The sequence below is a fragment of the Salvelinus alpinus genome, chromosome 16 (assembly GCF_045679555.1).
Source record: "Salvelinus alpinus chromosome 16, SLU_Salpinus.1, whole genome shotgun sequence".
In the NCBI taxonomy this organism is placed as follows: Eukaryota; Metazoa; Chordata; class Actinopteri; order Salmoniformes; family Salmonidae; genus Salvelinus; species Salvelinus alpinus.
In genome coordinates this window covers 13537263-13564622 of record NC_092101.1, presented here as the reverse complement: position 1 = coordinate 13564622, position 27360 = coordinate 13537263, and the positions used below count along the sequence as shown (strand labels likewise).

At 42.5% G+C, this 27360-nt stretch overlaps 1 protein-coding gene across 3 annotated transcripts; it reads right to left on the bottom strand.

The window, feature by feature from the left end:
* Positions 1–68: 68 nt before the first annotated feature.
* On the bottom strand, positions 69–27360 carry LOC139540863 (KN motif and ankyrin repeat domain-containing protein 3-like). 3 transcript variants are annotated; one of them, XR_011668278.1, is made up of 13 exons: positions 27204–27349; positions 10626–10744; positions 9527–9615; positions 7529–9403; positions 5784–5886; positions 5423–5647; positions 4874–4961; positions 4262–4481; positions 3906–4048; positions 3602–3802; positions 2481–2579; positions 2014–2151; positions 69–406 (listed from the first exon to the last, which is right to left on the bottom strand). XR_011668278.1 is itself a non-coding variant. In XM_071344880.1 (12 exons), exons 3-12 carry the CDS (start codon positions 9561–9563, stop codon positions 2092–2094), a joined length of 3051 nt encoding a protein of 1016 aa, XP_071200981.1. In that variant the 5' UTR covers positions 9564–9615; positions 10626–10744; positions 27204–27349; the 3' UTR covers positions 69–2091. The 3 variants fall into 3 exon arrangements, 2 of the variants coding, with proteins under 2 accessions (XP_071200981.1, XP_071200982.1); XM_071344880.1 differs by having other exon boundaries at positions 69–2151; XM_071344881.1 differs by lacking the exon at positions 2481–2579 and having other exon boundaries at positions 69–2151; positions 27204–27360.

Genomic DNA, 27360 nt, shown 5'->3' with positions numbered 1-27360 from the left:
GCTACGCATCATAACATGAACCTTTAAAAAAAAAAACGTTTAAAGTAATCTGGACCTCTTCTGCTAAGTACAGTGTCACATGTTATGTAAATATGTTTATTTTTTTTACATGAAAATCAATACATGAATATACAAGGCAGACAGTTAGTGCAGAGTTGAAAGACGTTGGCATGAAGATTGAGAAGGTAGTTAAAGAGTGAGGGGAACTAAACCTCAACACAGTAAATGAGTGCAAATAAATGTGAGGTCCGCTTTACTGTATCATAGAAAACTAAATGCTGCAGACCTTGAATTAGAAATGTTGCAAATGCAGATTAGTATCGTATATAGTAATGACATTTATGGAAAAATAATAATCTTATATTAATACAAATGAATAACGTATGCCATGATATAAATACATATACAGTGAGGGAAAAAAGTATTTGATCCCCTGCTGATTTTGTTCGTTTGCCCACTGACAATGAAATGATCAGTCTGTAATTTTAATGGTAGGTTTATTTGAACAGTGAGAGACAGAATATCAACAAAAAAATCCAGAAAAACGCATGTCAAAAATGTTATAAATTGATTTGCATTTTAATGAGGGAAATAAGTATTTGACCCCTCTGCAAAACATGACTTAGTACTTGGTGGCAAAACCCTTGTTGGCAATCACAGAGGTCAGATGTTTCTTGTAGTTGGCCACCAGGTTTGCACACATCTCAGGAGGGATTTTGTCCCACTCCTCTTTGCAGATCTTCTTCAAGTCATTAAGGTTTCGAGGCTGACGTTTGGCAACTCGAACCTTCAGCTCCATCCACAGATTTTCTATGGGATTAAGGTCTGGAGACTGGCTAGGCCACTCCAGGACCTTAATGTGCTTTTTCTTGAGCCACTCCTTTGTTGCCTTGGCCGTGTGTTTTGGGTCATTGTCATGCTGGAATACCCATCCACGACCCATTTTCAATACCCTGGCTGAGGGAAGGAGGTTTTCACCCAAGATTTGACGGTACATGGCCCCGTCCATCATCCCTTTGATGCGGTGAAGTTGTCCTGTCCCCTTAGCAGAAAAACACCCCCAAAGCATAATGTTTCCACCTCCATGTTTGACGGTGGGGATGGTTTCTTGGGGTCATAGGCAGCATTCCTCCTCCTCCAAACACGGCAAGTTGAGTTGATGCCAAAGAACTCCATTTTGTTCTCATCTGACCACAACACGTTCACCCAGTTGTCCTCTGAATCATTCAGATGTTCATTGGCAAACTTCAGACGGGCATGTATATGTGCTTTCTTGAGCAGGGGGACCTTGCGGGCGCTGCAGGATTTCAGTCCTTCACGGCGTAGTGTGTTACCAATTGTTTTCTTGGTGACTATGGTCCCAGCTGCCTTGAGATCATTGACAAGATCCTCCTGTGTAGTTCTGGGCTGATTCATCACCATTCTCATGATCATTGCAACTCCACGAGGTGAGATCTTGCATGGAGCCCCAGGCCAAGGGAGTTTGACAGTTCTTTTGTGTTTCTTCCATTTGCAAATAATCGCACCAACTGTTGTCACCTTCTCACCAAGCTGCTTGGCAATGGTCTTGTAGCCCATTCCAGCCTTGTGTAGATCTACAATCTTGTCCCTGACATCCTTGGAGAGCTCTTTGGTCTTGGCCATGGTGGAGAGTTTGGAATCTGATTGATTGATTGCTTCTGTGGACAGGTGTCTTTTATACAGGTAAGAAACTGAGATTAGGAGCACTCCCTTTAAGAGTGTGCTCCTAATCTCAGCTCGTTACCTGTATAAAAGACACCTGGGAGCCAGAAATCTTTCTGATTGAGAGGGGGTCAAATACTTATTTCCCTCATTAAAATGCAAATCAATTTATAACATTTTTGACATGCGTTTTTCTGGATATTTTTGTTGTTATTCTGTCTCTCACTGTTCAAATAAACCTACCATTAAAATTATAGACTGATCATTTCTTTGTAAGTGGGCAAACGTACAAAATCAGCAGGGGATCAAATACTTTTTTCCCTCACTGTATAGACAGCGGCAGTATTCCAGTGGAGCTTTTTCAACGCTTATGTCCAGTTATGTTTGTTTTTCCATCTTGGTGGCCAATCACTCCGCAGCAGACCATGTCTTTTGAGGACTAGTGGGGCTTCGAGACTTGTTTGTCCCCTGAAAGAAATATACCAATGTTTTCAGAGTGATAGTAGTAAAACAGGGCAAAAACTACAATATACAGTAAAAATACATAGAGCTGTAAAGAATATGCTCTAGGGGTCACTACTGCTACACATGCCAAGACAAGATCTTTCAACTAGGCCAACATACCACACCCAAACATTGGAGTGTAGCCGAGGCGATAATATTACACACTTGAAATTGCGCATGATACGGATATGTTGTGAGTGTGACCTATACTGGATTCAAGGCCAAACTGTCTGTTTGTCATATAAAAACCAGGCAGGTCCCTCGCCCTCAAGACCAGCGTCTGGGGAACTCACAGCTGCCTGGGCTTTGGTGTAGTTCATGTGGGCGTAGAGCAGCACAGCTGTGTCATTGTGAGAGGCCTCCAGGGCGATGGAAAGCGCATTACTGCCGTCCTAGAGAGGGAGGAAGACAAAAGGGACAGCAGGCTTTGCTATAAACCCTCTGAGGTGGGACACAAATAAGATTCCTGCCCATTCACAGCCTCATCACACAGTAGAAAGAATAAGAAGCTATATGCCATTCATGAAATATAGAACTGTGTCTTTACAGTATACAGTCAAGGTGAGGCGTGGGCTATCTTACACTGCGAGGGCCGGTGTGGGTACAGGCTTTTCTTCCAGGCAGCCAAGCAACACACCAACTAAATCGTAGTTTATCAATTTTGATTGGATTAAAATCGGGTAGATTAATCGGTTGTGTTCCGGGTTGGCTGAAATAAAACGTTGCACCCACAGTGGCCCTTAAGGTTGCCCACCCCTGGTCTAGGTCTTCAAACCAGCAAAGGGTTAACCCACATCTCTGTCTGCCTCACAATCCTGAAGAATTAGCTGTATCCAATTGTCACAAGGTTGAAAAAAACATGTTCCTAAATACTTTCCCAGCCCCTCTCAGTCTAGCTGCATCTTACTGAAACTCAATCCATGTGCTGCATGCCTAACTCATTTTGCCCCAGATGTGCTCTCTTAGATATATCAGTCTGGACTGGAGGTTCAAACTAGTCTGAGAAAAATCCACTGTAAAGTCATACTGTAGAAAAACACGGGTGTACAGATTATAAAAATATTGTCTTATTGCTAATTTAAAAATTAGCGTTGATTAAAAAAAGAAACAAGGATTTATAAAATAAATGTAATATGTTTTTGTATTCACTTCTTTGCTGCGTCGCAATAATCTAGTGGCTTCCTCCCCTGCTCTCCTCTCCATCTGCAGCACTGGTGTTAAGACAGGACATATAAAACAATATGGCAAAAGCCTATCAGAGTACTTGCTTTGACCTGCCTAGTTCTTTCAGTTCAGCGTGAAATGGAAGAGGTAGAAGATGAGGAAAGTGGACAGAAAGAGGAAGCCAGGTAAGCGTGTAAAGACACACTGAGTTTACAGGGTAAACAGCCAGACAGACAGTAAAGGAACTCACATTGTCCACGATGGAGATGTCACAGCCCGGCTGATCCAGGAGCAGCGAGACAATCTCGGCGCGGCCATGCTCGCTGGCGCACATGAGCGCCGTGGAGCCCTCGTCATCCTTCACGTTCACTTCAGCCCCGCAGTCCAGCAGCGCCCGCACCATCTCCTGCCGTCCATGGCTAACGGCTAACATCAACGCTGTCTGGCCAGCCTAAACACAATGTAGCCCAGTTAGCATGGTGTTAGCGACAACACACAAGCGGCATAGACTGAGGGGGATAGACTGGATTTTATGTGATTTGAGAAGGACTTGCCTGGCTGGCCTTGGCGTTGACGTTGCCCTGACTGAAGAGCTTCCTGACCACCACCATGTCATCCTCCTCTTTCACAGATGAGAGGGCCGCCAGCATGATAGCAGTGTAGCCTGCCTTGTTCTGCTTATCTACACAACACATGCCTGCACAGAGCACACCCACCCCACGGTGAAACCCCGGGGCATGGAAACTTCCTGACGATAAGTACATGGCATAACTAATGTGATTTTATGCCTGTAGTTAAACCATGAATACCAAACTTCTGAAGATGCATTATGATCTCTTCACTAAGGTCATAAGCCCTGACCCTAACACAACTTCCCCGAGATAAGTGAACACTCCTCACTCCAACTAACCTGTGTCCAGTAGTAGCCCCACCACTGTGAAATTGGAGTGGGAGACGCTGTAGTGCAAGGCCGTGTTACCATTGCCATCAGTCATGTTGATGACGTGGGCCAGCAGGGCAGAGGAGACCTCAGTGAAGGCCATCAGGTAGTCTGAGACACGGGGCGGCTGGGCCATCTTTGCACTAGAGATGCGGAACCATTCCAGCTGCACAGTATGAGTGCTGGAGAGCTACAGTACAAGACAAAGGGGTATGGAGGAAGGATGTGGGATAAGATCACTGATGGAATACAGCTACATAAAGGTTATCATACTAATATGATTATAAACACTTGGAACATCAGGAAGACATTTTATAACCATGTAGAAGTCTTGGTGATGTATTAAATGTTTATAATCGTATTTAGTGTGGCATGAATTGGACTAAGGAGACTATGTCCTCGCAACCACTTCTTCAAGTTATGGAACTTCAAAACACACTTGAGAGATTATGTGTGGATTGAAAAAAAAAAAAACAGGGTATTTGTTTCCAAAAATCAGGTATGAGAGAATTTTGAAAAGTAAACTCAAGATTTCTAGCATATAATAAAACAGAGGAATTAAAGAGGCATGCTGAAACCTACCACTTCTTTACTCTTCAGTGGTTTGACATCATTCAGGTGGTTCTTCAGAATGAGAGAAGCCTCATGCATTTTTGCACTCAGCTCAAATCTATGACAAGGGATTACTGCAATTAGACATGGAAGTTGTCTATGGTAGTGACCGACTGGGATCTAACACTTGTGCAATGTAAGATGAGACTCCTATATAACATATTCAACTACTTTTTGTGCAAACATCTTGGCTATAATTCCATGTCAATAATATACACATGCATAGCTTCACAGATGATAATGTTGCGAAATTACTTTGGCTGCTGCGGTAATTTAATGGTTTGATATACTAATTCAGACCTGATTTGCTACCATTACACCCTTAGTATTTACACTAACTTGAGCAAATTCAGGGAACCTAAAGGCTACAAACCAAAATAGAAGATCCAAATTTTACTACCAACATACTTCTTTCAAGGAAAGCAAACTTTCAACAAATTCTGAAAATTCTGTTGACTATCCCTGTAAAATTGTTATCTGCCAACAATGACAGTTCCATGAGCTGTAGTTGAAGCATACTTCTCTTTCACTGCATCTGGACTGTCCTCAGTGGCTTCAGTCCCTGCTGCTAAGGCCATATCATCACTATCGGTGTCATCCATATTAATGTTCCTCTCTTCATCGGAGGTCTCCTCCAGAGCTGCCTCTCCATCTTCGCCATCACTACTGTCCGAGCAATCATCCACTTCACTGTCGCCCGAGGAACTCCCCTCTTCCTCCTCTTCACTAGATGTCGACTCATATCTGAACAGAAGTACATGTCTAGTTAGTTATCTTTAACATTGGTCATCCTTTTCTTCTAATATGCCCTGTGTATTATCAGTGTGATGGTAATATGTGCAGATTTTTGCTCATTCAATGATGACAAAGCACCACTTACCCCCCGTTGAGAATGCCAACAAACTGCAAGCTCTTCTTGCCGCTGCTACGTGATTCACCGGAACTACTCCCATCCTTCTTCTTCATGATGGACTTCAGCATACCTGTGGCCACAACGGACTCGGTGAGTGACCCAACCAATATGCTACTACATTGAATTCTACAGTTCCTTTGGAAAGTATTCAGACCCCTTGACTTTAACCACATTTTGTTAGGTTACAGCATAATTCTGAAATCTATTAAATTATAATTTCAATCTACACATAATGACAAAGCAAAAACTGTTTATTTGCTCATTTATTAAATTTTTTAAACAGAAATGACACATTTACATAAGTATTCAGACCCTTTACTCAGTACCCTTGGCAGCATTTACAGCCTCGAGTCTTCTTGGGTATTTTGCTACAAGCTTGGCACATCTATTTTGGGGAGTTTCTCCCATTCTTCTCTGCAGATCCTCTCAAGCTCTGTCAGGTTGGATGGGGAGCGTTGCTGCACAGCTATTTTCAGGTCTCTCCAAAGATGTTAAAATCAGGTTCAAGTCCGGGCTCTGGCTGGGCCACTCAAGATTATTCAGAGACTTCTCCCGAAGCAACTGCTGCGTTGTCTTGGCTGTGTGCTCAGGGTCGTTGTCTTGTTGGAAGGTGAACCTTCACCACAGTCTGAGGTCCTGAGTGCTCTGAAGCAGGTTTTCATCAAGGATCTCTCTGTACTTCTGTTTATCTTTCCCTCGATCCTGACAAGTCTCCCAGTCCCTGCTGCAGAAAAACACCCCCACAGCATGATGCTGCCACCACCATGCTTCACCGTAGGGATGGTGCCAGGTTTCCTCCAGACATGACGCTTGGCATTCGGGCCAAAGAGTTCAATCTTGGTTTCATCACACCAGAGAATCTGCTTTCTCATGGTCTGAGAGTCTTTAGGTGCCTTTTGGCAAACTCCGTCTGGCCAATACCATAAAGGCCTGATTGGTGGAGTGCTGCAGAGATGTTTGTCCTTCTGGAAGGTTCTCCCATCTCCACAGAAGAACTCTAGAGCTCTGTCAGAGTGACCATCTGGTTCTTGGTCACCTCCCTGACCAAGGCCCTTCTCCCCCAATTGCTCACTTTGGCCAGGTGACCAGCTCTAGGAAGAGTCTTGGTGGTTCCAAACTTCTTCGATTTAGAATGATGGAGGCCACTGTGTTCTTGGGGACCTTCAATGCTGCAGAAATGTGTTGGTCCCCTTCCCCAGATCTCTGCCTCGACACAATCTTGTCTCGGAGCTCTACGGACAATTCCTTCGACCTCATGGCTTGGTTTTTGCTCTGACATGCACTGTCAACTGTGAGACCTTATATAGACAGGTGTGTGCCTTTCTAAATCATGTCTAATCAATTGCATTTGCCATAGGTGGACTACAGTCAAGTTGTAGAAACATCAAGGATGGATGATCAATGGAAACAGGATGCACCTGAGCTCAATTTCGTGTCTCATAGCAAAGGGTCTTAATGCTTATGTAACATTTCAAAAAGCCTGTTTTCACTTTGTCATTATGGGGTATTGTGTGTAGATTGCTGAGGATTTTTATTAATTTAACACATTTTAGAATAAGGCTGTAACGTAACAAATTGTGGAAAAAGTCAAGGGGTCTAAACCTTCCGAAGGCACTGTATATTAATTTTACACCTGCTTTATTAGTGTGGGGGAATCATTTATCTTCTATATGAATAACTATTGTATAAGAATAAATACACTTGGCACTCACTTTCAACCATTGTTGGAGTTGTGGGTGTCCTGGGCGCCGTTTCCTCCTCTTTCCCTCCCTTTCCTTCGGCTAAACTGACCGTCTCCTCGCCAGGGGTGACCTTGTACTCCGCAATGGTCATCTGTCTCTTCTTCAGCGCAGTGACTGGAGCGTTCTGCTCTATAGTCTCATCCTCGTACAGATTCTCCCATTGACTTCCAGTGCTGACCAGTGCTACTAGGGTTGGTTCCTCTTCTGCAGGGCTCTCCACAGAGTCAGTCTGAGTGCTCTGGTCGTAATGTACGGCTCTCAAATCCTCACCTACACAAGCGTCAACCACCTCAGGACAACAGGAGACTGCGACATGCTGTGAAGCTGGCGTGGATGTTGTAGAGGCTTCGGTCCCCACTTGGGCATGGGCTGAGTCTGGTTTGGCAAGGACCGCCTTCTCGGACGTTGCTTTGGATTTCCTCTCATCCTCCTGGGCTTTGAGCACTGCCAGGTCCTCGTCAGCCTGGCCGAGTCGCCCCTCCAGAGCCAAGATGGACTCCTGCTGGAACTTGATGGTGTCCTGTAGGGTGTCAATCTCCCTCTGGGCCTCACTGCTCAGCCCCAGCTGGGATTCCATCACCCAAACCGAGGCCTCCTCTGTCTCCACCCCAGCCTGCACCCACTCCTCACGGAAGGCCGGTGCCTCCGTGGCCACACCTTTCTCGCAGACGTCCACCTGAGGCGTGCCCTCTGAGGCATCCTTGGAACCTTGGCTGTAGTAGAAGACCCCGGCGTCCAGCAACATGTCATCCCCGACGGCCACAGACCTCTTCTCCACAACCTTCTCAGAATGTGCTCCATCTTTCCCTGTCTTGCCTTCGAACTTCTCAGTCAGCTTTCTGAGGTCCCCTATTTTGCTTGGACTCTTGGGACTTCTGGGACTCTTGGGGGAAAAAGGAGGACGTTCCTGACTCTGTGTGCCTGCGTCCACCGTTGTGGTGGTAGTACTGCTCACTACTGTTGTAGCCTGTTGTTGGGCCGCCACGGTCTTCTTCTCCTGCAGTACCAGTAGGAGCATGTCTTTCTCAGCCCGTAGCTTGGCCACCTCTCTCTCCAGCACTGGGACCCCCTTCACTCTCTCCTCCATCTCCTTCAGTTGCCTCAGGGCAGTGGCCATCTGCTCTCTCACAGTCTGCAACTGGCTGGGAGGCAAAGTAGCCATTCCGGTGCTAGAGGCCGGGGTGCTCCTACCGGAGGAGTGGGGACTGGGTCTGGTCAGGCTACTCTGAGATGGGCTGGGGGTGGCAGAGAAGAGGTGCAAGGGCTGGTCATCTACTGTGGATGCTGCACTAGCTGGGGTAACATGAGTCGTCACAGCCCTGGGGCTTTGCTTTGGTGGGTCAGAGAGCTGGAAACAGGTGCCATTTTGGTGCTGGTGGCTCTGCTCCTGCTGCAGTCGCAGGCTGGTCTCCAGGAGGGTCCTCTCTACCCTGGGGTTACGTAGCGGAGGTGGTGGTGGCACTTTGGCGCCAGCAGAGAGGGGGAGGCTAAGGACAGATAGCGGGGACAGGGGTTGCCCCTCACTGGGAGCGGAGCCAATGCGATTCCGTGGTGGTGGAGGAGGGGGCGCACGACCATCTTCGCTGGCGGGTGAGGAGAGGGACTCTGTTGAGGTCCAGCCGCTGGCTCTTCCCCCCACATTCGGGCTCCGCTGGGAGGCTTTGACCCCCCGGGATGACCTGCGAGAGTTGACGGGTACCCGGCGGACGTGGTGGCCGCTTTCTATCTCCTCCACATACTTGAGGAAGTCCAGGTCCAGCTGGAAGCCATACGGAGTTTGGACCGAATAAGAGCCCTGTTGATCCACCTCTTCCTGACTGGAGAATAGAAACGGTGCGCCCAGATCTGCAGTCCACAGGAAAACATTACAACAGTTATCAAATCTGTTTAAGTTTTTCAAGTCCCAGACATTATCCATTGTTACCACATAATGACTTGATAAATACCAGCTGGAACTGAAATGCTTACCAGGCAATTTGGGGTTGACCTGCACAGACTGAGTCATGGTTGTGGACTGAGAACTTTCAGCAGAAGCCCCCAGAGAGTCTACTCACAACCTGATAAGAGAAGGGAAACACTGACTCAGATACCTATGTGTTTTACTGAGGCTAGTGTACGCATGTATGAATTTTTCATGTGTTACCCAGAGGTAAAGAGAGCATGACATTTAGTTAAGTAGTAAGGAGGCCTGTAGCCTAAAATTACATTATTCAGGACGTCGTAGCCTGACATTCTTTGCTTGATGGCGAAATTAACTGTAGCAAATCTTTCTCATTCAAGACAAAACCCTATTATAAACTACCCATAAAGCTCTTACTGTAAGGGCACCTGAAGACCTTTATACGAGAGACTCTATTTAGCAATGTTTTTGAATCCACCCCTTGCTGAAGGGCAATTTCCTACATTGGTCTGGGGTGGGTATTTCAAAGCATTCACGGCTAAAGTAATATGTTAATTCTCACACCAGCCCAGAATCACACCTCTAGTAGAAGAGCAAAGTGGTTCATTTTTACGAATGATGCTAATTCACACATACAAGACAAACAAACATCGATGTTATAATTGGTACTCTCTCGCGGCTGTGCAGCTGGGTTGTGGAGAGAAATAACGTTGCGCTTTAGCTACGAATGCTTTGGGAAACCCACTCCCCAATGTTCCATTAGAAAGAAAGAGGTACTGTAGGTAACAAGGGGTTAATCCTAGGGTTGGTCTTTTTCTTTGTCGGAGGTGTTGAAGTCAAGGGGATTAACCATAACATCACCTATACCTCCAAGCAGCATGTCTGAAAGCCCTGCACACGCTACAGATAAAAGCGAAGTTAAGTGGCCCAAGAACAAAAGCAACAGGAAACGATGAACAGAAGCCAATACAGACAAGCCAGATATTACATTAGGATCAGAAACCCAAACTATTGCTCTCAATCACAGAATGTGCCAACGGTTAAATCAACACGTTGTTCAAACAGGTTTACTTAGTAATAAACTTCCATTATGTCAGCTGTCATCATGTTTCAAAAGTGTTGCTAGTGTAGTATTTCTGATCGACAAATGTGTTGTATTGAAGTTACCTCGGTCATACAGTCTGTGGAAGAATCATAAAGGTGTCTTGACGCTGGGCCAGGGAGTTCACTTTGGGTTGGTCTTCCTGGCTGTCAATCCAGTTCTGGGTCACCGCTCCTTAGCTCCACTGACAGGGAGAGGGATGGATAGACGTCAGCGTCAGAGCAGAAACACACATGCATGCATGCAGAGGCACACACATGTACAGAGTTCACAGTTGTGGGACACATTTCCATACACGGCTCGACTAAGAAAGAGAGAGATCGACAAAGGGTCAGAGCACCCCACACACACACACACACACACACATCTGTTTCCATATAGCCTTAAGCACATTCCACCACACAATTCCCTCTCACATCCTGCTAGCGTGGACCAGGCTGGGACATGTTCAGATACTTGAGGAGGGCTACAAGTTAGTTGTAATTACATAGGATAAATAAAAAAACATCTCCAAAAACAAGTATTTTCTGCCATCTCTCGTTGCCATTCAAAGAGAAGCTATGCACAAAATGTTGCTACTGTGACAGCAAAGCCCAGCGTAGCCTACATTAATATTCCACAAAGCAAGGCGTCGGATTAAAATGATTGCAGCGCATATTTCCTCCAGCCCTCCGCCTCACCAAAGCAAGCTTATCACAAGAGAATGGCATCTACAGACGCTGGCCATTAGCGTGAGACATCAAGTGGAGATTGGTCTGAGGGACTCTGGTTAGCTTCAGCCAGTCGGACATGCCTGCTGTCACTGCTTCGTTCCCTCAGCCAGAGGAAAGACCCTGTCCCTCCTACACAGGGTTCTGGGGCCATAGAGCAGAGATTTTCCTGACTAGGCACAACTCTGGGATCTAGTTATAGCCTATAACTTAACTACTGGTCTGGAAATACTCCTAGTATTTAAAAAAAAAAATTATGACAGTATTTTATGTTTTTTAATAATAAAGTTCTACATTTGCTTTATGAGTAGTGCGTGACCCTAGAGTGGCATCACATACATCCTAAGTGATTTCATGGGTCTCTCTCCACTCCATTTTTTATACTGTTCAATTAAACTTCAACCAAAAATAAATTTCTACATTTTCATATATTTCTAATTCTACAGTTATAAGATAAGTGGGCACTTTGAATACAGTGTTTTTTGACATGACAACAAATGAAAATGCCAGGGAGAAGTTATTGTGATAGGGTTGGAACCAAAGTGTTGGTCCGTGTTTCCTTGGGGACCCTATAATCATTGGCTACATTAAAATGTTCTCTTAGCTACTTCATGTAGCTAACATATTCAAGCTTCACCAATTCCTCTTTGATTTAGAAGATACTATTGCACAAACAACATGCTCATTTAGGCCTACACCATCACTGGTATTATGCTGTATAGCTAGCTACGTTTGCTCTGACTCGGTATATTTATTAGCCAGCTAACTAGCGATTAGCGGCTAATACGACTTAGCCACAACTTGCTAAGAAAATACAAACCAGCTGTTTGCAGATGTAAGAAACCCAAACTAATAGTGCAATTATAGAACGCTTGCCCTAGCTATAGCACAATGGAGGGAACACAACATTCAGTCTAATTAGTCAAGGTGCTGCGCAGAGTAGCTGAACTTCCTATTACAGCTGGACACGAACATATCCCTACGGAATCTACGGCTGCACAGCCACTAGTTAAACCTGTTTGGGATAGTGGGCAGCATTTTCACTTTTGCATGAAATGCGTGCCCAGAGTAAACTGCCTGCTACTCTGTCCCAGATGCTAATATATGCATACTATTAGTAGTATTGGATAAAAAAAAAAAATTTAAACTCTGAAGTTTCTAAAACTGTTTGAATGATGTCTGAGTATAACAGAACTCATATGGCAGGCGAATTCCTGGTTGGATTTTTCTCAGGTTGTGGGAAATCTGAGGTTTGTAGTTTTTCAAAGCTTGGCCTACCGAATACACAGTGTTTATGGGGTTAAGTTGCACTTCCCAAGGCTTCCACTAGATGTCAACCGTCTTTAGAAACTTGTTTCAGGCTTTTGCTATAAAGGAGGGGGGAATGGGAGCTGAATGAGTCATTGGTCTGGCAGAGTGTCTCAGGCTCGTGACGCACGCTCCCGACAGAGTTAGCTCTTGTTCCAGTGCTTTGCTACAGACGATGAAATTCTCCGGTTGGAACATTATTGATGATTTATGTTAAAAACATCCTAAAGATTGATTCCATACATCGTTTGATATGTTTCTACGACCTGTAACGGAACTTTGAGTTTTTGTCTGGACCTAGTGCTCATGAAGATGGATTACTGGGCTGAACACGCTAACAACTAGTGACTATTTGGACATAAATGATGGACTTTATGGAACAAAATCAGTCATTTATTGTCGAACTGGGATTCCTGGGAGTGCATTCTGATGAAGACCATCAAAGGTAAGTGAATATTTATCATGTTATTTCTAACTTCTATTGACTCCAACATGGCGGAAATTTCTTTGGCTGGATTTGGCTGGATTGGGCTCTGAGCGCCGTACTCAGATTATGCTTTTTCCGTAAAGTTTTTTTGAAATCTGACACAGCGGTTGCATTAAGGAGAACTTTAAATTCTGTGAATAACGCTTGTATCTTTTATCGATGTTTATTACCGGATGTTTTGGAATCAAAACATTACTGCATGTAACGCGCCAATGTAAACTGAGATTTTTGGATATAAATATGCACATTATCGAACAAAACATACATGTATTGTGTAACATGATGTCCTATGAGTGTCATCTGATGAAGATCAAAGGTTAGTAATTTGATCTATATTTCTGCTTTTTGTGACTCCTATCTTTGGCTAGAAAATGGCTGTGTGTTTTTTTGACTTGGCTCTGAACTAACATAATCATATGTTGTGCTTTCGCTGTAAAGCCTTTTTGAAATCGGATACGATGGGTAGATTAACAAGATGTTTATCTTTCATTTGCTGTATTGGACTTGTTAATGTGTGAAAGATACATATTTCAAAAAAATATTTTTGAATTTCCCGCGCTGCCTTTTCAGCGGAATGTTGTCGAGGGGTTCTGCTAGCGGAACGCCTGCGCTAGAAAGGTTAAGAACAAGAAAATAATGAATAAGTGGTTATTAAGGTTACATTAGTTATACTGAGTAAACTGGAAAACATTGATTTGTTTTGGAATATTTACTCAAAATAGCTGTTGTATAACTTCTTGTGGACAAGGTTTCTGTTCTAGGTTGCAGAAAGAATCTGTCTGTGTTTGGGCTTCTTGAAATACAGTATCCCACTGGACGTGCCAAATTCCAAGTGCCTCCGATTTGCTCCAGATGCCAGCTCCTCAGATCAGAGGAGTGTAACATAAACACGTAGTTCCCATCCCACCCTCACTACTCCTCACTTAGTGCCTCCAGCTCCCACTCAGCACAAATAGGCCAGTTCAATATGTTTTTTCCAGGTCCTGATGACAGGCAACAAATTACAGGGCAACCCACACATTCAGGGGGAGAAACCACATTCTGCTGTGCCCCTCACACACCGGCAGGAGTGAGCACACACACACAACAACAATTGCCTGTTACATACACACCATTCTGTTGTGGTAGCGATCTTGTAGATCATGATCCCATAAACGACTGAAACTAATGCCTATGGCTGTAAGTCAAAACAAGGCAACAGTAAACATGTCCCATCCCCCTCCACCCCTTGGGACAAATGAGATATTGCGTGTGACCAACACGTTTCTGTTAATTACTATAGGTCCCGCATTGGGCCCATCAGTGTCATTTTGTAAATGCCGGATCTCTATGGTAAGACACATCATCCACCCAAGTTTAATCAAAATCGTGCCAGTGCTGTCTGAGGTATCACGTGTGAGAGTGACAGATCCACAGTCCCCTCCCCGATTTCATTGTGAGGAACAACTAATAGCAGGCCTAGGTCTTCATTTTGTAAACCTGTCCCACTGTTAACGGACACACTGGATTACTCTACAAATTGAGGCCAAGTTACTATAAGCTAAGCGATGCAATTAACTGCACATATTTCAAATAGGTGTTGAGGATTTCTGTAAATATTTGTCTACCTTTTTTTACCTAACGATTCTCTACTATTACTGTCATCAATGAGGCAGCCGTTTCCCCAGCATTCACCATAAATCTAACACCGAAGTCGACTTTTTTAGCACTGCTTTTCAACAGGAAATGTTCTTGTCGAGGGCTGCTGGCTACATCGCATGAGCCATGATTTGGAAAAGTAACCTCATCCCTGCCACCACCTCCCTTTTCCCCTCAAAAGGAAGGGGAGGGTCTACAACAAGTCCAGCTGACAATAGAAAAAGCAAGGCATCTAGCTCAACAGATACATGATAGTCACTCCAGTTCAGCCCACACATATATTAACCTAGATTGGGTCTTCTTGGGCAAGGCCAAGACTATTCCTTCATCCTTCCAGCCCACCCCACCACAGGCTCATCTTTATCATCACACTACTTAACATAAGAAAAGTCCCATTCAGAAAAGAGACACTCATAGGGTAGGGCCACACTCCCTGTATGGCTCAGTTCAGCTGCTGGGATAAATCTGCAGTTTCCTGAAGAGAATCAGGTCTGAGAACAGCCCCGGCCCCGGGGAGACCTATTGTCCTCGCAGCAGGAACTCAGGGCCGCTCCGCTCCTGCCAGGAAGCCCATCGCTAAGGCCAAAAAGCTGCTTCCTGTGAGGCCAGAGGAAAAAGTCAGGTAAAAAGAGGAGCTGAACAAACACACTACCTCGGTGCGACACAATAACAAAAGACCAACACACAGGAACCCAAAACACACATCCACTACAGGTCCTGTCCTTTTCCTGGCGTACAAGCATCCGATCACATGACACATCATGCAAAACTTGGACAACATGCAATTAGAGCCAGGGATATACAGCGTGTGTAAACAGCATGAATGCGAGAGCATGGGAAGTTAAAAGGAAATAACCCTCTGATACCTGGAAATATACATATGTTGAGGCACTTTGGGCTGCACGCTTACCTGTAACTCTGTCTCGTAAATCGTGCATTGATGCCAATGAGGGGATTTCGAGATGCACATAAACACAATGCAGTCACAAGTTAGGCTTCAGCTCTTACAGTAGATATTAATATATCAATCTTGAATATGTATCTAGACTAGAAACCTATCTTTTAACTATCAACTTTGGTCTCAATCACATGCATCCCATAACCCCCCTTGATTCTCATCCAAACACAATCAGTCACATTCAAGCCCCACAATGAGGCATTATGCCACTTCGGTGTTGATGCTGTTTTCTGAGGTCTCCTTGTTCAACATCCGTCCCCTTCCCCCCCACTGGGTTCAAAATGTCACAAAGTGAATTCAATCAGGCATTGGGGAAGTCTGTGGCTTTGGTTGGTGTTTGGGAGGCCAAATACAAAACAGTCTGACATTAACTATTTTACTTTTTCAAACTGTATATTTTCAAAACTGTTATATTGTCAACAAGAAAACTGAGAATATGGACTTGGAATGGTCCAATAAATGATGCAATAAAAACAGACTAATGTCTCTGGAAATGATGATCTTCTTGACCCATTTGGCAAGCCTAGGAACGGCCTCTTCCCACGAAGCATATCCTACACGCCCCAGCCCCATGAACAAACGGTCTCACCCAGAAACAGTTCTTATGAATCTATTTTTCCCAATTATACAACTTTTCCATTGGTCACCATAGCAGTAGGTTTCAGGTCTGATGCCTATAGCAGTCAGTCACATTGAATACCAGTAAATGGCTTTAGTGAGAACAGTGTTTCGCCTTGTTCTTTTCTTAGGTGGAGTGCATAGGCCCCGGAAGCCTTTCACTGTGATGAACGTAAATGAATGAAGCTGAGGACTTCAGTCGACAACAGCATAATGACATGCATTAAGTGTCTCCAAAAGTGGCCTTGGCTAAATTGTGTCTTCCTGTGAGAAGCAGCTGATTATACTTTGAGGGGGAATAAACAGCATCTCAAAGCACTGGATTCAATTCGTAAATAGCCTCTCCCTCTCAGACCTTGTTAGAGAATTGGGTATTTTTAGCACATTTTTCATTCAGCATTTCTCTGTAGATAGTGTAGTAGGAACTCAATCTTATATCCAAGACGGATTCAATTTAATAGAGTTCCAGTGTAATGAAAGCGCATTAAGCAGTATGTTCCTACTCGTATCAATCAAATCTTCTCTCCAGGACGTCCTTTTTGAGATGCTGTGTCAATCTCCAAGTTGGCCAAATGCAACTGGAGAAAGTGTACAAATGTTAGCCTGCATGTTTCTTCAAAAACTTTAAATTGAACTTCTAACAAGAGAATTCTTTCTTTAGAGGTGCAAATGGAAAAACCCCACTCCAATCAGAAAGAATGGCTGGATATTGAAAGTGGCAATTTCCATTTTCAAAGTAGGGGTGCATGCTACTTATGGTTGAAGGCCTCTACTGTTAAGTATGTAACCTAACACTTATAACGCTAATTGCTGACTTGAGAAATGCTAGAACTTTAAGAGAAATTAACCATTTACAGTTGAAGTCGGAAGTTTACATACACTCAGGTTGGAGTCATTAAAACTCGTTTTTCAACCACTCCACAAATTTCTTATTAAAAAAACTAGAGTTTTGGCAAATCGTTTAGGACATCTACATTGTGCATGACACAAGTAATTTTTCCAACAATTGTTTAGAGACTATTTCACAATTCCAGTGGGTCAGAAGTTTACATACACTAAGTTGAATGTGCCTTTAAACAGCTTGAAAAATTCCAGAAAAATATGCCATGGCTTTAGATGCTTCTGATAGGCTAGTTGACATCATTTGAGTCAATTGGAGGTGTACCTGTGGATGTATTGCAAGGCTTACCTTCAAACTCAGTGCCGCTTTGCTTGACATCACGGGAAAATCAAAAGAAAATCAGCCAAGACCTCAGAGAAAAAAATTGTAGGCCTCTACAAGTCTGGTTCATCCTTGGGAGAAAATTCCAAATGCCTGAAGGATACCACGTTCATCTGTACAAACAATAGTACGCAAGTATAAACACCATGGGACCACGCAGCCGTCATACTGTTCAGGAAGGAGACGCGTTCTGTCTCCTGGAGATGAACGTACTCTGGTGCGAAACGTGCAAATCAATCCCAGAACAACAGCAAAGGACCTTGTGAAGATGCTGGAGGAAACAGGTACAAAAGTATCTATATCCACAATAAAACGAGTCCTATATCAACATAACCTGAAAGGCCGCTCAGCAAGGAAGAAGACACTGCTACAAAACCGCCCCAAAAAAGCCAGACTATGATTTGGAACTGCACATGGGAACAAAGATTGTACTTTTTTGAGAAATGTCCTCTGGTCTGATGAAACAAAAAAAGAACTGTTTGGCCATAATGATCATCATTATGTTTGGAGGAAAAAGGGGGAGGCTTGCAAGCTGAAGAACACCACCCCAACTGTGAAGCACGGGGGTGGCAGCATCATGTTGTGGGGGTGCTTTGCTGCAGGAGGAACTGGTGCACTTCACAAAATAGATGGCATCATGAGGAAGGACAATTATGTGAATATATTGAAGCAACATCTCAAGACATCAGTCAGGAAGTTAAAGCTTGGTCGCAAATGGGTCTTCCAAATGGACAATTACCCCAAGCATACTTCCAAAGTTGTGGCAAAATGGCTTAAGGACAACAAAGTCAAGGTATTGGAGTGGCCATCACAAAGCCCTGACCTCACTCCCATAGAACATTTGTGGGCAGAACTGAAAAATCATGTGCGAGCAAGGAGGCCTACAAACCTGACTCAGTTACACCAGCTCTGTCAGGAGGAATGGGCCAAAATTATCCTCTTATTGTGGGAAGCTTGTGGAAGGCTACCCAAAAAATTTGACCCAAGTTAAACAACTTAAAGACAATGCTACCAAATACACTCAATTAGTATAAAAACTTCTGACCCACTGGGAATGTGAATAAATAAATAAAAGCTGAAATAAATATTTCTCTATTATTCTGACATTTCACATTCTTAAAATAAAGTGGTGATCCTAACTGACCTAAGACAGGGAATTTTTACTATGATTAAATGTCAGGAATTGTGAAAAACTGAGTTTAAATGTATTTGGCTAAGGTGTATGTAAACTTCCGACTTCAACTGTAGATCACCAGGCTTTAGAGCCACGGTTGGTGACAGTGGTTACAACCAAGAACTGTGTTAAATACTTTGACTGAACTAGACTGTTTTCTGACAGGGGAGAGCATGGGGCAGAAAGTAACTGCCAAGGTCAACCAGAAAGTGACATTTCTGTTCAGAAAAGCCAAATTTCTAGACAAAGGGACCTTGAAAACACTTGCAGCAGCGTTAGTGCAGACTCACTGACCATGCATGCACTACCTCGTACAGTAGCTCCCCTAACTTCATCAAGAACAAGCTACAGACAGCTCAGAATAAAATGTCAAAGGTCATTCTGAATCTTAGCCCGGTTGGCCTTTCAACTCTGTGAAATACAGTGGCTGTCAGTTGATAAAAAGATTCATTCAGCTGAAGCTGGGATTGGCCCATAAAAGCATGTATGGTACAGTCCCCTCAGTATCTAAAGAACTCTTTCATTCCTACGCCACACGATTTTGTGCTATGTCGGTACTGGCCAGAACACATTTTCATATATGGCAGTGGTAGAGTGGAACAAACTCCCAGCTGAGATAAAAAATGATTTCTGACAGTCTTAGGTTCAAACACTCCTGCAAGGCTTGGTTAATGTTGAGATAGCCTCCTGGCCAAGTGTAAAGTTACACTGCGCTAGTGGAGTAATTAGTTAAGAGGTGTACATTTAGCTTTTTTTTTGTATACATCTAAATATGTGGACATTGTATGTATGACACAGAGTGCCCATGTCACTTGTTTTGCCCTGCAGCCACTTGCCTACCAATAGAGGACATTAATGGCCTTTGACTTTTTGTCTATATAAATCTTGTGCAATTTTGAAACACATATTGGTTGCCTGGTGTGGTTTCTTTTATGTATTTTAAATGGTCAATTAAAATCAAGGAATTTTGGGAAAGCCTTTCCATCTACCAGCAGACGGTTATCATTAGCATTATCTCTAACGGCTACACAACGTGTAGACGAGACATACGCCCCAGCACATTGACTCGGTACCGGTACCCCCTGTATATAGCCTTGTTACTGTTATTTTATTGTTGCTCTTTAATTATTATAATATTTTTTACTTCAGTTTATTTAGTAAATACTTTCTTAACACCTATTTTTTCTTGAAACTGCATTGTTGGTTAAGAGCTTGTAAGTAAGCTTTTCACTGTAAGGTCTACACCTTCGGCGCATGTGACAAATAACATTTGAGGCATTCCTGTGCCGTTTTGGAAAGTTGCAGGAAAATATGAATCACTCTTGTATTTTGTTCATGTCTTATGATTAACGTGGGAAAATGTAATTCATTTTTGAATAATGTCCGAGAGAGATTTACATGGTTATCAAAACGTCACGCCAGGGTAAGCCTACACGAAACACAGCCCTTATTTTAAGTGTTTCTAAAATCGCCTATGGGAAGAATGTATGGTGAAAAAACGACTGGAACCATTTCCCTGTTTGACCACTAGGTTTTATGGGTATTATGACACCTCCACTGAGGGGTTCTATATCAGACTCCACTCTATGCGGCACATGATCTGCAGGTTGAACATGGTGAGACTGTAGACTCCTAAATTGATTTAGGCAATTTTACAGCAAACTAGCTACTTCATATCCTGATATTGACTTTGGTATTGTTGTGTGTAGCTATGTTTGCTAGCTAGCCAGCCAGCCCATATAGAAAGCATTGCATTGTGGGTTTTGTAGTAGACTTGAGCTGCAACAGATTTCCAACACGATTTTCACATGTAGTTACCAACCTTTTTATAATGACAAAATTCAACATTTGTTCACAAATTATTGTTCCCACATATTCATGTTATTTAACACTGTAAATTATAAGAATTAGTGGTTTGGGGTGGATTTTTGTTTTAAGGTTGGTGAAAAAGTGACTATGATTTTGTGTGATGTACTTGGTCAATTGAAAATGTTCTTATAGTTTTGAAACAACTGACTTATTGATGATCTGTTTTGAGTTTTGTACTAGGAGTTGTGAAAATGTACCACAAACACTTGTGAAAATTCCACCAAAGCGTTTTTTAAAGAAAGCCTGATAGGTCTACCAACGAGTGCAGGTTGCCCTAACAGAGTAAATAAAAATCTGGGAGACTCAAATAAGTATGATAGGTAACGTTTGGTATTTTTACTTTTTACCTTTATTTAACCAGGTAGTCCAGTTGAGAACAAATTCTCATTTACAACTGCGACCTGGCCAAGATAAAGCAAAGCAGTGTGACACATACAACATAGGTTAAACAAAAGTACAGTCAATAACACAATAGGAAAATCTGTTTACAGTGTGTGCAAATGAAGTAAGGAGGTAAGGCAATAAATAGGCCAAGTGGAAAAGTAATTACAATTTACACTGGAGTGATATGTGCAGATGAGGATGTGCAAGTAGAAATACTGATGTGCAAAAGAGCAGAAAAACAAAAACAAATATGGGGATGAGGTAGGTAGTTGGTTGGATGGGCTGGGTACAGCGAACGGTAAGCTGCTCTGACAGCTGACGCTTAAAGTTAGTGAGGGAGATATAGGTCTCCAACTTCAGTGATTTTTGCAATTCGTTCCAGTCATTGGCAGCAGAGAACTAGAAGGAAAGGCGGCCAAAGCAGGTGTTGGCTTTAGGGATGACCAGTGAAATATACCTGCTGGAACACGTGCTACGGGTGGGTGTTGCTATGGTGACCAGTGAGCTGAGATAAGGCGGAGCTATAACTAGCAAAGAATTATAGATGACCTGGAGCCAGTGGGTTTGGTGACGAATATGTAGCGAGGACCAGCCAACGAGAGCATACAAGTCGCAGTGGTGGGTAGGATATGGGGCTTTGGTAACAAAAACGGATGGCACTGTGATAGAAAATTGGATGCAGTCTGAGTAGAGTGTTGGAGGGTAATTTGTAAATGACATCGCCGAAGTCGAGAATCAGTAGGATAGTCAGTTTTATGAGGGCAATTTTGGCAGCATGAGTGTAGGAGGCTTTGTTGCGAAATAGGAAGCCGATTCTAGATTTAATTTTGTATTGGAGATGCTTAATGTTGAGGCCACGGGTGCCGCTAACGGCACTCCTCCCACATTCCATTGAAAAGGCAGAGCGGCAAATTCAAAAAACAAAATTGAAATATTTAACTTTCACACATTAACAAGTCCAATACAGCATTTGAAAGATAAACATCTTGTCAATCCATCCAACATGTCCGATTTTTTAAATGTTTTACAGAGAAAACACCACATATATTTATGTTAGGTCACCACCAAATAAAAAAAGACAGACATTTTTCACAGCACAAGTAGGCTGCAGGTAGCATGCACAAGCCAACCTAACTAACCTAGAACCAACCTAAATAACCTAGAAAAAACTACCTCAGATGACAGTCCTATAACATGTTACACAATAAATCTATGTTTTGTTCAAAAAAATTGCATATTTTAGCTATAAATCAGTTTTACATTACTGCTACCATCATAGCTACAGTCAGAAATCGCACAGGAGTAGCCAGAGTAAATACAGACACCAACTACCTAATTACACATCATAAAACATTTCAGACAAATATATGGTGGATAGCTAATGAAAGACAAATATCTTGTGAATACAGACAATATTTCCGATTGTTGAAGTGTTTTACAGCGAAAACACCACATATATTTATGTTAGTTCACCACCAAATACAAAAGACAGACAGACAGTTTTTCACAGCAACGGTAGCATGCAAGTAGCTAACCTAACTAACCTAGAACCAACCTAGAACCAACCTAAATAACCTAGAAAAAACTCCCTCAGATGACAGTCCTATAACATGTTACACAATAAATCTATGTTTTGTTCGAAAAATGTGCATATTTTAGCTATAAATCAGTTTTACATTACTGCTACCATCATAGCCACCATCACAGCTACAGTCAGAAATCGCACGGCAGTAGCCAGAGAAAATACAGACACCAACGTCAACTACTAATTACACATCATAAAACATTTCAGAACAATATATGGTGGATAGCTAATGAAAGAATAAGATCTTGTGAACAGAGCCAATATTTCCGATTTTTGAAGTGTTTTACAGCGAAAACACAATATATCGTTATATTAGCTTACTACAATAGCTAGCACACAGCAGCATTGCTTCTAGTCAAACGGTAGCATAGCACAGTTCGACAGATATATATGAAAAAGCATCCCAAATTGGGTCCTTATCTTTGTGGATCTTCCATCAGAATGTTCTCCAAGGGGTCCTTTGTTCAGAACCGACTTTATTTGGATCCAAAACGAACGATTTCCCTCAGAATTAGCAAGCACCATTAGCTAGCATTGCTAGCCTCTCGTTCTTGAACCAATTCTTGCGTCGCATCACGTCTAAAGTCCAGAATAAATTTCAATAATATAATTAAACTATATTGAAAAAACATACTTTAAGATGATATTGTGACATGTATCAAAGAAAATCGAAGCCAGAGATCATATTCACCTTTAAAAAGGTTCTTCAATGAGCCGAGTACAGGTCCGACTTCGCGCCCAGGAAATAAATAAAAGTGCGCACGTCTCAGTCCAAGACGTTGTGTTCAGTCCCTGGTCGAGATAATCAACTGATTTTTTCTCTCACTTCCGCATGACACCCAGGCGAAGGCGTATGACGTGTTTCTACAGTCATAAGTGACATGCCCTTTTATAGACAAGCTCCTGAAGAGAGAGTTCGCTTTTGGAAATCTCACTTCCGGTTAGGAAATGGTCTGTAAAAGGAGTTCTGTTTCACTTAGAGAAATAATTCAAACGTTTTTAGAAACTAGAGACTGTTTTCTATCCAATAGTAATAATAATATGCATATTGTACGAGCAAGAATTGAGTACGAGGCCGTTTAAAAATCATACGATTTTCCCCAAAAGTGAAAATAGCACCTCCTGGTCCCCAACAGGTTAATGTGAGTCTGGAAGGAGAGTTTACAGTCTAACCAGACACCTAGGTATTTGTAGTTGTCCACATATTCTAAGTCAAAACCGTCCAGAATAGGGATGCTAGTTGGGCGGACGGGTAGCGATCGGTTGAAGAGCATGCATTTCGTTTTACTAGCATTTAAGAGCAGTTGGAGGCCACGGAAGAAGTGTTGTATGGTGTTGAAGCTCGTTTGGAGGTTTGTTAACACAATGTCCAAAGAAGGGCCAGATGTATACAGAATGGTGTCGCCTGCGTAGAGGTGGATCAAAGAATCACCCACAGCAAGAGCGACATCATTGATATATACAGAGAAAAGAGTCGGCCCGAGAATTGAACCCTGTGGCACCCCCATAGAGACTGCCAGAGTTCCGGACAACAGGCCCTCCGATTGGTATGTATTAATATGTGGATGTCCATCATCCATGTCGTATGATATTTTACGAATTCCCATTTGTATGCTATGAATTGCAATTCGTACAATATTACAAATTTGCAATACATATGATACAGATTCCAATTTGTTATTGCTAAACTTAGCTACGTGGCTAACATTAGATAGGCTAGGGTTTAAAGTTAGGAGTTAGGTTAAAGGGTTAAGGCAACTGTTAGCTAACATGCTAAGTAGTTGAAAAGTTGCTAATTAACTAAAATGCTGAAGTTGTCCATGAGATTCGAAAACGCAACCTTTGGGTTGCTAGACATTCTGTCTTATGTAACCATACCAAAAGTGTAACATATCATACTAATTTGAGTGTCCCAGATTTTCATTTACTATGTTGAGTCTAGTCTATGAGACCAGTCTGCATAGTGATAGTTCTCAACATGTGAACTCAAGATGAGCTCATATGGAAGTTGCAAAACAATGATTCCGTGGCTGTCAAGTGAGATAGAATGGACTGGGGAATCAGAATGGCAATAAGCCAGCTTAAAGCATAGAATCACATGACAGACAACTTGGGGATGGTTAGCAATCAAGTGGATGAATTACAGTCTGGACCAGCCATGTCTAGAGCACAACTCAATCCACCATATGAGAATAAATTGTTATCACAACAAGCCAATTCCACAAAGCTGTAGTCATACAACCTTCCTCCAACCTATCAAAGCTCTTGCAGCATGAACTGACATGTTGTCCACCCAATCAAAGGATCAGAGAATGAATCTAGTACTGAAAGCATAAGCTACAGCTAGCTAGCATTGCATAAAATGTGGTGAGTGGTTGACTCAAAGAGAAAGACAATAGTTGAACAGTTTTGAAGAGAGAAATATGTAGAGAGAGATTGTCATTTTTTTTCTCCCAGTTTCACTTACTTAGCAAATACAGCTAGCTAGTTTAGCCTACTTAAACACCCTGCTCAAACAGAGGGATGCTATGTTAGCTAGCTGGCTATGACTATCCAACACAACACTGGAACTCTTCCAAATCAAGGTAAACTTTTGGTTTTACAAATGTATTGCCACCGGGCCCGCCAGTGTAACTGCTTACTTACTGTACACTGTAACATTACTGTATGATTGTAGCAGGTTCACTAATGCGTTAGTTCTGTTAGCTATGCTGACTATGATGTTACTTTAGATAATATGGTGACAACGATGTAGGCTGTGTGTAGTTTTTTCACCTGGTCACATACAGCTGATGTGTTGTGCATTGAAGTCCACAAGCGAAGGGATGAGGTGAGAGGAAGAGAGCGCACAGAAGGAATACAACGTGGCTGTGTATTTATGCGTGATCGGGGGGGGGGGGGATTAATTACGCCCAGTTCTGTTAAAAACGTTTATTAAAATGTAAGCAAACGGAACAAAACGGGGATAAACATACTTGAATTTGTCCAATAGAAACTCTCCTTTGCAACTGTTGGACTAATTATTACATACTATATCACCTAGATGCAGGCAAGAGTGCGCAAGGAGGTATTGAATGTCACCGTCTGTCCATGTGTCACCTCAAATGTGTCTCTCGACCTGTGTGCACCTACGTTGTAAACTTTCATTCACGGGCTAGGTTGTAGCAACCTCATGGTGGGTATAGGGAAAATGTGAGTATCATGTAGTAGCCTAAACCTATCTATGTTACATTGAACTGGATGAATGGAATATGAATGACAGTCATCCAATAAGCTGTAATAGAAATAAGGCCATGATCATGAAAAAAAAATCATCCTCCCTCATCTTCCCTCATCATCCTCCCTCATCACCGACCGCCACTGCTCTGGATATCTCACATGTGTAGACGGATTTGGGCGGTCAAACCATTTAAATCATCAGTATCCTGCCCTCAAGTCATTGACAGGTGGCACCATTGACCATAATCGTCTTAAAATAAATCAATTCAATTCATATATTATTTTGAAACAAAAATCGGTCAAATAGTTTGCATACAGAGGGACCACAACATCTGGTCACAATGCCAACACAGTTAAAGACACATTTTAATGCCAAGTTTAGTCATGACAAATCTTGATCCGATTGGATCATCTTAATCGGATGGTGGCAACCACATGTTAGCAACAAGTATAAATAGGGCTTTAGTCATCCCCATACCATAATATGATTATGTGTGTTATTGAGGCAGAACACTACTTCCTTGTCCTCCATAGAGTGAAGAAAAGCTGCTGACAGCACCACAGACTTCTTAATGGGGGGATATGAACAGGGGCAAGGAGTATTCCACTGACAATGTAGTATTTTCATACCATGTCATGTCCTATTGTTTGTTGATGACTATGTTTTGCTAACACTCCAAATATTTTTTCTTGGGGAAAAAATTATTTTGTTATCCTGAGTGGATTAGAATCTCAAGTGTTTTTCTTGTCTAAATCTAATGTCACTAATCAACAGACATCCACATAACACTCCATGCTATGCATTCAGTAGCCTATAAATCTCAAAGGAATATCTAATTGGACAATTATCTTGCATGGGGTGTGTCAATTCTTCTATCTAAGGACTAAACTATGAAAACGATGTAGAATTAATTTTAGTTAAATTCAAAACAGCTGTTGGACATATGGTTAGACATATTGGTAGACATTATGTTAGGCTACAGTCTTAATGCGCAAATATTATATAAATGATGGCTGTCCATGTGCTGTCTCTGAACAGTGAGTAAAATAAATGCACAACGTTATGACGTACACAAATACAACAGTATGTAGTTGTTTGAACTCTGACAGATATGGAACGCCGTTTGGGTCTTTGCGTGTCATATAGTTCGGCTACAGCTTTTTTAGAATACAGTTGGTTACAGAAACACTTGTCGCAGGGATATGATGAGCTTCGTATTGTTTGGGAACACCCAAAAGTATATTTTTTGCGGACTAGTTTCAAAACACTAAATCAATGTTGTACACAATGTTACTACGTAATAGACGAGATCGAAATCAATCAAGGCATGGTTCAATACGGTTGATACAGGGGCAACTTTACCTGTAGGCTACCATTTGCTTTACGCAAATGTTGATCCCCTTGATAGACAATTCGAGTAATAAGTAGTGCATGTAAGTAATATGTATCAAGGAAATTAGTTTGTCTTACCTTTCAGACGTTCTATGGCTTTCTTTCAACGTTCAGTCTAACTTCTGATGGCATTCCCGGGATAAGTTAATAAACTTAGGAAAACATGCCACCCTTACGTTTTCTCACTCTTCAAAAGGGCTGAATCAATGATAGACAGGGGAATGATCCAATCGGT